The sequence below is a fragment of the Sarcophilus harrisii genome, chromosome 3 (assembly GCF_902635505.1).
Source record: "Sarcophilus harrisii chromosome 3, mSarHar1.11, whole genome shotgun sequence".
Classification (NCBI taxonomy): Eukaryota; Metazoa; Chordata; class Mammalia; order Dasyuromorphia; family Dasyuridae; genus Sarcophilus; species Sarcophilus harrisii.
The window spans coordinates 527,729,027-527,741,132 of NC_045428.1; the positions used below are offsets into that span (position 1 = coordinate 527,729,027).

Here is a 12,106-nt window from a genome sequence, read left to right on the forward strand (position 1 = left end):
ATAGTCTTCTGATGACTTTTATTTTTATTTTACAGTCAATTCAAGAAATAAACTCTCTCCTCTTCCCTTCCATTTTCACACTTCTTATTAACAAAGAAAAACAATTAATCAAAACCACTCAATACAGTGACTACATATGACAATGCTTACAGTATTCTCATCTAGCATACTTTGAAAGAATACGTACAGTAGTGATAACTTCACATGACTTCTGAGTTGGGCAAAACTATAAACTTCTTAAATGATGCTATGAAATTATTTGCCTTTGAAATCCACAAGGTATTAGATGAGGAGGAATATATCAAAGATAGAGAAAATAAAAAAGTATCAGATTTTTTTAAAATGGAGGATAATATATTTACATTTATAAAATATAAACTACTAACTAAATGCTTACTTTTCCTATTTAAAATGTGTATGAAAATAATCTACAAATATATTGAGGACTTTCTTGATGAGGGTATTTTGAGATAGCAGGTATTCTTTTAAAAATTATATTATTAATCACAGATTAGACAATATGCAATTTACTAAAAGATCCAAAGAATGCAAAATACTACTATACATAGATTGTTAATTAAAATAAGTATAAATGTAATTCAGTAGATCAAAATGCTGCTTAAAATGCTTTTTTCCAACAAGGTATTTCCAATGCACATAACAAAATCAAAAAGGATTCCCTGAAAGATATGATAGTAGAGAAACCTTATTCAGAGATGCTTTAATTATCAACCTAAATCATAAAACAGTGATATTTATGGTCACCAAAGGTATTCACACCTTTTACAGAAAAAGTTTAGTATAGAATCCAACTTAAAAAATTTCTTATAACTATGATAAAGTTACCTATATTGTTATCTAAGTATGATTCAGTTTCATCGAGCTCCAGAATATTTAAGAGCTTCCTGAAATATATTTATAATTATTTAAGATTTTGGTCTAAGAGGAGAAAAATATATTAGATGAAGAATATGGCTTGTCTAGAGTATAACATGCCATTAATTGGAAACATATAGAGTTCATCCATTAGTGTTAGTATCTATTTCTTAAACTTTCATGATATTGGGAGTGGACCTAATGCTGGCACCCTGTTAGTTCAGGTTCAAGGAAGAAAATGATGCATTCATAGATCATCAAACATTCAACAGAAGAAAATTTAATCATCTATGACATAGGAAGTATATAAGGTGGAATTTTTTTTCTATAGCTCGTGCCTTCTCATCTCTATGTGGAAATTTGTCTTGTCAGAAGGGAAAGGTATGATGATTTCCATTATTTCAAACATCTACCAAGACTCAAGGGCAATACCCATTGGCCTGTATGGAACTATTTATGCTCTTAGGTGACCAGGAAGCCAAATCAACACAGACAGAGGCCACAAGGTATTTGCACTAAAGGAGGTTTTCCTGCATTTATAAGCCAATCAAGTATAGGATTTTTCATCTTTTTGGGAAAATCTGCCTTAACTCATGGTCTGGGGGATAGGGAATGGTGGTGAAAAGGGGAAGAATATTGGTAAATTTTGCTTCTTTCACAAATGACAAATAAAATGAACAGTGACTCAGGCTAAAAATTAAACAAGAGGGCACAAACAGATCAAATTACTTTGTGAATGGTAAAGTTTGATTAATGATTTCAAACTTCTCCCAGACATAGAGACCTGCTTTATTAATACCAATTTTTACTTTTGTTGTGAATGTGTGAGTCATGGAATATCCTTTTCTGAGGAAGTAAAAATGAATATCATTTAGAGAGCAATGGAGAGGCATATTGAAGACAGACATACACACATATCTATACACACATATGTATATACGCATATAAAATATGTGGTATAATGAATAAGAACCAGGGTCAGACGAGAAATCAGGTAATTAAGTAGATGGAAAAAGCACTGACTCTGATGCCCTAGATTCAAAGTCTGGTTGTTGTTTTTTTTTTATGTTTATAGCCTGTTTTTATATTTATAGGTTGTGTGGCTTTAAAAAAGTCAATTATTCTCCTAAGGTTTCAGTTTTCTCATCTATAAAATGAGGGTGTTGAACCAGATGATTTCTGAATCTCCTTCTCATTGTAGATCTGTTATCTGGTTATCAAAAAAATCTGTGATTGAAAAAGAATTTGAGCTGATCACATTATTTGGTCAGCAAGTATTTTTCAGTGCTTACTTAGTACCACGGTAGGCACTACACTAAAGTTGTGGATACTAAAATGAAATATGCCCTAACCACAAGGAATTTATAATTTAATGGCATATGATAAGAGTAGGGGTAGAAAATGGACAGCTTGTACACCCATTGACACTGTAAGGATATCAGGTTAAAAAGAGAAAAGTTAACAGCTTGTTGGATGGACCTTCTTTCACACATTTATGGAAGGACTTGCATAAGAGTTGCACAGAAAGCCCAGGGAATGAATGAGTTGTGAACTGCACTGCTAGAGGGAATACCCACTTCAGTGAATTCCATTGGAGTATTTGTGTATTTGTTTTACTTTGAAAAATATTGGAACTGTCTCCAGAGCAGAAATTTGTTTTTGTCAGAGTGAAGATCCCAGGAATTTAAAAAACAAACAAACAAACTATTAGGGAGCTAGGTAGTAGAGGGTTAGGCCTGGAGTCGGGAAGACATGATAAATCCAATCTCAGAAATTCACTATGTAATCATGGGAAAGGCATTTAATCTTTTGGGTGTCAATTTTCTGACTTAAAAGGAGGATAATAATAGCATCTGTCTCCCAGACTTATTGTGAGAATTAAATTAAACAGTAATTGTAAAACATTTAGCACAGTGCCTGTCACTTAAGGGCTTGGCACATGATTATTCTTTTCTCTTTCCTTCCCAGTTCTAGTACTATCTATCATTAATATGTAGAATTATAAGGAAAGCTTGCAAAATAGGAAATAGGATATCAATGTGAAGTTGTTCAGTAATTTTTTAGTCATGTCTAATTTTTCATGACTCCATTTGATGTTTTCCTGGCAAAAACTCTGGAGTGGTTTGCTGTAGTAGCCAAACTCTGAAAAAGTTGTACTTGATTCTAAGACAGCAGGGTCCTTGTAGTTAAGTATATACTGGGTGGAAGATGGTGGTTCTCTAAGTACATATTTGATATAATGTTATGATATGGTCAATCTAGTTGGTGTATACTTAGGGTAGGTAATGTGGTGATGTGATGTTCTACAGGTGCGCATGCCCAGTGTGGTGTCATAATGTAGTCGTGCTGGTCCTCAGAGGAGGACCTGAGGCAAACTTGTCCAGTATCACACAGCTAGTGAGTATTTTGAGGCCGGATTTGAACTCAGGAAAATCAATCTCCCTGATCTCAAGCCTAGTGTTCTATTCATCATGTCATTTAGCTGTCCCTTAACATAAGAAATTATTATTATCAACTTAATCACTGTTAGTATTGAAAGAATCCTGGATTTGAAACCTGTCACTGGTAATCATGGTGTTATTGTGCAAAGTCACCAAACTTCTCTGTGCCTGTTTTTTAAAATATATATGAAACGCTATTGTTTGCCCTTCATTCTCAAAGAGGACCGTGGCATCAGGTAAGTGATGCCATGACATGCAAATGGATTGGATTTACTTAAGGGTAGACTGGGCAAGATTGTCAGTCTCACTTTCTCTTCTGGATCCAATAGAGATCAGAATGATTTGAGATGACCTTGGATGCAGTGAGAGTTCTATGAAATGAGGCTAATGATAAATGTAAAATTTGTTTTAAAGGCTTGCTTTGATATTATCTATGGAAGGTGTTATACTGATGTCTGCTCTAAATATTATCCAAACTTCAAACTTAGACATTCAAATTGAAATTAGTTAAGTAGTAATTTATGTTCTGCTTGGCACAGAGTATTTGTTTAGTAAATAGTAGATGGCTGATTGACATTGTTATACTTTTGTCTAAATAAAAAAAATAATGCAAAACTTTTCTGGATAGAGGGGAAAACTTTTTTAATTTTTAAAACTTTTTATTTTCAAAACATAGGCACAAATAATTTTTCAACATTGACTCTTGCATAGCCTTGTGTTTGTGTTTCAGATTATCCCTTTCTTTCTCTCACTCTCTCCCCTTAATGGCAAACAATCCAGTATATGCTATATATATTAAGATAACATATGTTAAATCCAATATGTAAAAACATATTTATATAATTCTCTTTCTGACAAGAAAAATCATATCAAAAAGGAAAGAAAATGAGTAAGAAAACAAAACACAAGTGAACAACAACAAAAAGAGTGAGAATATTATGTTGTGATCCACATCAGTTCCCACAGTCCTCTCTCTGGATGTAGATGATTCTGTCCATCAGAAGATCATTGGAACTGGCATCAATTATCTCATTGTTGGCAAGAGTCACATTCATCAGAATTGATCGTCCTATAATATTGATGTTGCCATTTACAACGATCTCCTGGTTCTGCTCTCACTAAGCATCAGTCCATGTAAGTCTCTCCATGCCTCTCTAAAATCATCCTCTTGATCATTTCTTATAGAACAATAATATTTCATAATATTCATATACCATAACTTACTCAGCCATTCTCCAACTGATGGGCATCCATTGTGGTTCCAGTTTTTTGCCACTAACAACAGGGCTGCCACAAACATTTTTGCACATGTGGGTTCAAGAAAAGGGAATCCTAATGGCACATAACTCCTTTCTTGGATCTGTTCAAAACTCCCATTCCCACGCTGAACATTATTATCAATGGGAAGAGGTGTCTTTTTTTTTTTTTTTTAACTTTCTACAAGTGATTTTATTGTTGAATTTCATGATTGTGAGCAATTAATCATCATTTATTAAGAATTTACTATTTGTTAGAGATTGTGCTAGGTATTGGATATACAAAGACAAAAATGAAACAAATTCTATTCTCAAAGAACTGACTTTTACACTTATGTTACAGGAAACATTGAAACAATATTCTCAGAAACATATTTCAATGTTACATTGTAATGTATTTTGGAAGTAATCTCAGATGCCTTAATATTTCTTTTATAGAAAACCTTGAAACTTTTCTGAGGACTACTTCGTTTTTTATTTCATCTTTTCTACTACATTGTAAACTCCCATATCTTATCTACTTTACATAAAGCAAGCAGACTTGCAATACATTTATTAATTTAAAAATTAATATAGGAGTGGTTTTTAATAAGAGAAGAAAGAAGAGGATGGGATGAGTTGCTCAGCAAGATAAATAACACTTGAAGCACACATATCTTGAGAAAGAACTAAAAATAGCAAACAATGGATACATTGACATTAGGTTTTATATATGTATAAAAATTGTATGTGTTGCATATGTGCTTGGAAAATTCATGGAACCATACACTGAATACTTTCATAATTTCAATCTGAAATTTCAGACATTAATCTTAAAGATCAATTATAAAATGGTCCAAATGATTAACATTATTTCCAAACTAGTATTTTCAAGAAGGAGTATTTTTATTTAATTGTAAGGGAGAAGTAGAAGAAGAAAAGAAAAGGAAACAAGGCAGATTATTTCTTTGACTTTGGTGGCCCATCCTTAAAAATTCTGAAAACATGATAAATATTTCCTTACTTTTAATACTTTACTCATAATGATTCATAATCTATGTTGAACATTGGTCCTGTCAAGATATTTGGAAATACAAGAGCTAAGGCAAGAAAGCTCTGTCCTGAGCTTGACATAACAACAATCCTTTGCACTCTGGATGATTTTTCCCTCTGGATAACCTCAGTCATAGAAACATCCCAGAACTGTTTTCCATCACCATCAGGTGGGCTCTCAATTTGGACAAGCATACTATGAATCAAATTAGTCACATTATTACCGTTATTCCTCAAAGTCAGAGCTATAGCTCACTGCACAGATACATAGATTGTTTAATCTCCTCACACTGTTTTGAAATCCCTCTCACATAGGGATTATTACAGATGGGGCTCTGGCATGTGTCTTTGCTTGCAAAGGATTTCCTTCACTTTGAAATTAAACATTTGATCCTTGACTCTCCTGTCTCTAGCCTGCTCTGTTCAGCTCCAGTCCCCCACAAGTTACAGACCATTTCTGGTCTGGTTGAGACTCCCTAGAATGCATAGTCTTGGTGACTAGTTTTCCCATGTAGAATTTCAGTATGAGAAATAACAATTGCATGTTAAATATTAAAATGTCAGCATTTTTCACTGTAACAAGATTTCATTTTTATCTTCTTCAATCATTTAATTTTATAACCTTGGAACTACATATACATATAGTCTCATATATATGTATATACACATACATATATATACATATACTTCTATATACATTTTGCTCCTATGTCCTAATCAATTGCCAACTCTAATTGCGTATCCATCATATGCTGTTATTGACAAACCTCAGCAAAGCAGCAAAGAAGTCAGCTTTAGAGGACCACTCTTGAAGACCTGGACTTTAACTTAGTTTCATACACACACTCACACTTTATGGTCGATGACTTAGTTTTACCTGCAAAATAGTGATAATTATCCAGACTTTCTCAAATAAGCTAGGCAGTCTGTTGGCTTAATAGACCTGTACTTTCTACTTGGTAGGACTTGCCTGATGTTATTATGCTGATTTGGCCTTAAAAAAACTAAGGTTCACCTTTTTTTAGCAGGATGAAACTTCAGTATAAGGCTTTAATGTAGACCTCAATTTCAACTAAGGGGAAAAACAAACAAACAATCAAACAAACTACTTATGAAAAAAAAAAGTTTCTACTTATGAAAACACAGAATAAATGATTTTGATTGTTATTCAAAGGTTCTATTCCCTGAAAACTAAAATCAACATGATTTCAATGTCTTATAGGAATAGTTTAAGAAAATGAAATAAATTTTTCATGTTTTTTATTCTAGTAACAGAACAAATTATGCATAAGAAAGTGCTCTGACGTCCTAGATATTCATTAGTCACACTTACTTAAAGGTTATTAGTTCTGTTCTGAATTGAAAATCTAAATTCCAGACCATCTCTTAAAATTTTAAGTACTGATGATAAATCTCTTAAATTGAAATATTCAGGCCTAAGAAAATATTTGTTCTTTCCCTTCATTTATGTACATTAACATTAAACAAAAATCTTAATATGCTCAATTCCTAGTGTTGCATTTTGTGCAAAGAAGATGCTTCATAATTATTTTTTTTGGAGAATATTTTGCGTGTTTTGTTGAAGACTGGATGATAGGTTGAGACAGATTAAAGGCCCATGTCATTCTTGATATGCTTAAGTGCTTCTATCCTTGGATTGAAACCAGTATTATGAGGTGGAACATGAGAGGGTTCCAATTTGAATTCCCTATTAATATTAGTGATTTTTGGACAAATCATTTGTCTACTTTAAACAAAGTGCTTTGTAACCCTAAAGCACTATGTAAATCATTTAAAACATATTTTTGCCAACAATCTATAATCTCTTGGAATTTAATTAGAATGTATTACTATAAATGCATTTCAAATTTTTCTTTAAACCCTTATACCATTAGTCTCACAAAAAGATCTAAGCAAATATTAGTATTAAAAATTTTAAACTAAATCTTTCTGCCTGCAAGGTAAATGATTACCAGAAATTTTAGGGATATGTGTGCATTTTTTTGGTGACAATAATATGACAGTTCAGGTCACTGAACTGGAAATCAGGAAGCATAGAGATTCTAGATTTGGCTATGCTATTCACTAGCTGTAACACATGGAGTCAAATCAACTGGTATAGGTCCCCCTTTCCTTATTTGTAAAATAAGTCCTTAACCTAGAACAATCTCCAAAATTCCTTTTGAGAGCAAATATTTTACAATTCTCTAAATGGGTCTAAGGTCTATGTTCATGGGGAAAAAACCCTCATGTTTTCTTTTTAGTATATTAGATAGAAATAACTTTTTTCAACAGTAGGTCTAAATAATTTGATAAATATGCCAGATAAAAGGGTTGTCTTTGTTAAAACACAAGTTAGAGTTCAGAAAGCATTATATATGCTTATTTTAAAATTGAAAACAGTAATCAACAGAATTCTATTTGATTATTGTCCTTCTTCCTTGAAAAGGACCAAAGCAATATCAGAGTTAAAAGTCATTACTGTGTGTGCGACTGTAGCTGATCAGACCAATATAAACTTGGAATGCTCCACCACGTATTGGGGACAAATAATTTATGTGAACATTTGGGGTAGATTCTCTAAATTTGTGCATCTTGAATTTGTTTTGAGGTACATCACAAGAATTCTACTTAAAAACATTCAAAATCACATCTTATTAATGAGGACAAATGTAAATGTGTTTAATAAAAAAAAAAACAAACAAGTTTTGATGTAATTTTCCTTTAATGAGAATTTAATACACAAATATTAACAAATTAAAACATAATAACGTAAATTATTTCATTGCACCATTTTCTTTTTTCTGCAGCACATAAATGCAAGCATACTTTGACTTATAAAACAATATTAAAATATAGCCTTGATTAACTGGAATGCTTATGGGTCTGCATAACTAATGGCTAATGTTTTATTCTTCCAGGTAAAAATCTTTAAAAAATATAATAGTTCACTTTTATTGTCTTAATTTTTCTGCCTTTACCAAACTAGCTGCATTTTGATGGCTAACAATCTTCCTATGCCTTAAGTTATAATTAAAATCAATCAAATCTTGCTTTCTAATGTCATTTATAACTGTATAATACCAAGAACATCCTTCAGAAAATACACACAGATAATTCAGTTTCATTTTTTAGTAAGACTCTTTTGCCTTTTCAATGACTTTTAGGTCAGAAACAGGAATGCCATAGATGATATCATTGAAAACAAATGATAGAAAACTTGGTTTGGAGGTGCCATTTTTCAAACACTGCTGTATATACCACTTGTGTTTTATTACAAAGTAACAGAGAACTTAAGCTACATTTTTTTTTCTGAGCCTTGATTTCATACAATGTACAGAAGTCAGCATACTAAGTATTATACCTGTGCATTAACACTTTCCAACTATAATTATTCATTTCCTTTCTGTAAGGTCTATCTCTTCTTTTTCGTGTAAGAAAGGAGAAAATAATTTTTGGAAAGGCAAAGATGTTTTATCCTTTACAGTTTTATCCTTTATAGTTAAGAGTATATACTTGGCTCTCTTCTGTTGCTTATTTAGACAATCTAATTATTTGTATTTTTCTTCTTTAGTCTGTTGCTTATGTGACTTGACCAATTCTTTCCTACCCCTTTAGTTAAACCTAGTTAGTTTAACTGACTTTTCTCTTTTTAGTGATCATGGTACTTAAATTGTCTTCTTCTGCCCTGCCAGGCCTCTTGAAATTTGGGTTCAGCACACATCAAAAAGTAGATTATGGCACTTTCTTGAGCTTTGCATTTCAGATCTTCTCAATGGTATTCATTCCCTTTCAGATTTCAAGGCAGAATTATCCACATGAGATCAAGATTATATGAGAGCTCTTAGAATATATACATGAAGGTATGTAATTTAGCAACAGTTATGTTAAATTTACTTTAAAATTCCCACTACTAACTACATTCAATTCTGCAGGAATATAGGTAGACTAGTTGGTGTAAGATGTCATTTTCCATAATTAAAATAAGTTCATATTGTTCAGTTGAGAATACTTCTGAGTTAACTGGAAATCCAAATGAAAAACAGGAATCAACTGAGACCTAGAAAACCCAAATGATAATAAACACGAATATTTATGTGTTAATCAATTTATTAGTTATTTTTATCTTAAATTGTATGTAAAATATACATATTTATTCACTCTTTCTATGTTCTCTGGCAATTCTTATTTGTAAATCAAACAAATAGTTTCATCTATGATTAACACACGGATTGAAATTCAAGAAATTTTAATTTTCTTATTTTACTGGGAAAGAATTAGTTCTCAGTAATATCATCTTTCTATTTTAAAAGTAAAATGAAACTCCTTTCATAAATGTAGTGAGGTAGCAGTAGAGAGGTTGGCTTCTTTCTTAAGGCAGCTCTTTTATTCATGGGATGTATTCTTTCTTTAACATAAAGGATCAGTGTCCTTAGAGGAATAGGTACATAAAATTGTAGATAGTTCAAATGCAACGTTACAAAATAAATACCGATGTTTATTTGGAAAGATAATGGCAGATTTTCATTCAGCAGAAATTAACAGTTCCCAACACGATCTCTAGGAATTATTCGTAGTTCTGAGCCATGCTTTAGGAAAACATTCCCTAAATAAAAGGAAAAACAAAATTAGTTATGTATGTAAGGTAAAGTTTTATGTACCATGTTGGATAAGAGCTCAAGACAAGTTAAAATAAAAATTAAGGATTTCATAATCATTAATGAAGCAGTACATTGTAAGTCAAAATAATTATACAAAACAAACACCTTGTTATTATTTTAAGACATTAAAAATCTGATCTTACCCAGAGATTTTTTTCAGTTCTTTCCATACTCTCATAGTCTACAAATATTTAGCAATTTAAAGCAGAAATATCACAAGTGAGAAAATTATAGAATAAACTAAAAATATTAAAGATGTGAATTAAATCATGAATCTTTTATGCATGACAACAAAAACCAAAGTGAAGAGTAACAAAACAAACCTAAACTCTAATTGTTTAGAAATGTTTAGAATCTTCCTCAATTATGAAAAGATTATATATGGAAATATCTGTTATGCATCTATCTCATGTTTATGCATCCTTGAATTTTTAAATATTATGTTAGGCAGCATACAATATAGCGGCTATAACATTAATAAGTAAACTTTTTAATTTTAAATTTTGAATTGATTTCTACCAACAACTTAGAAAATAAAATAAATTAGGTTTTAGATTTTCAATTTTATAAAAATGATCCATTTTAATGTTATCATTTACTTAAAATTGGAAACAATGGCTAAAGGAACAATAATTTAAAATTTTGAATTTGAAAATTTAAAAATTGAATTTAAAACTTAAAATGAAAATTTAAAATTTGAATTGTTCTGCTTGAATAATAAGGCTTTCTTTTATTTACATAAGTAGTGAGTCATTAAAATTCAGGAGTAAAAAACTTAACTCACTTAAACATTTCATCATGTAATGTTAATTATTGTATTGTTAAATCATCTTATAAAATATCAGGCATGCTAAATTTAAACAAACACAATAGCTACATTTTTAAAAGTGCATAACTAACAAAGTTACTTATTAAATTTGTTAGACTCGTTAGGTGATAAACAATATGACACTAACTTTGTTTAGTTTAGAATCTCCTGCTTTACGTATGCTTCCTTTGTATCTTTTAAAATATATAGGGGAATTTGATAAAAAGGCTAAAAAATATCTGTATATGTGTAATATGTGGTCATATGTGTATGTGTAATATATGTGTAATATGGTCATAATGAAATATGTTAATATGGAAAAAGAATAAAACTTCTATAAAAAGAATTAATGGTTACAAAATAGTTGTCAAAAAGCATATCTGACATCAATAAAAAGTAAACTTATTAAATATTTTCAAGTAGAATTTTCACACTTACCAGCAGTCTGTGCAGGATTTATTCCTATTCCATCTGTAAAAGTTTTTAAAATCAGATGAAACATCTAGTTAGACCAAATTTTCAAGTAATTATAATAGATTTACTGCTAAATCTTCCCTGGGTATATAAACAAAGGTGAAAAAATTAAATACAGAAACATAAATGTATATATTTCAAAGAATCATCTGTTAAAATTAATTAAAATAAAATTAATATTATATATTTATAGCTGTTGCTGGTTGGGTCTTCCTCATAGGGGCATAAAGTATAAAGTGGCAGAAGAAAAGCAATTTTCTAATATGTCATAATACAATTTCTTTCTTTTTTTAATGTTGAATTTTTTATTAAATTATACATATGCAGGGATAATTCTCAATATTCTCCCTTGCAAAACTTGGTGTACAAAATTTTTTCCCTCCCTTCTCCCCACCGACTCCCCTAGATGGCAAGTAATCCAATATGTTGAGCATGTGCGATTCTTCTATACATATTTCCACAATTATCGTGTTACACAAGAAAAGTCAGATCAAAAAGGAAAAAAAATGAGAAAGAAAACAAAATTCAAGCAAACAACAACAAAAAAAGAGTGAAAAT

General features: G+C 30.9%; 1 protein-coding gene across 1 annotated transcript in view; it reads right to left on the reverse strand.

The window, feature by feature from the left end:
- Positions 1-8,311: 8,311 nt before the first annotated feature.
- The window catches only part of UFM1 (ubiquitin fold modifier 1), a 28,338-nt gene continuing 24,543 nt past the window's right edge, over positions 8,312-12,106 (reverse strand). Inside the window, exons 5-7 of the mRNA XM_003766877.4 lie at positions 11,513-11,545; positions 10,098-10,211; positions 8,312-9,665 (exon numbers count right to left, since the gene is read on the reverse strand). Coding sequence (XP_003766925.1) covers positions 10,144-10,211; positions 11,513-11,545 — 101 coding nt within the window. The 3' untranslated portion in view covers positions 8,312-9,665; positions 10,098-10,143. The remainder of the gene's footprint in view (positions 9,666-10,097; positions 10,212-11,512; positions 11,546-12,106) is intronic.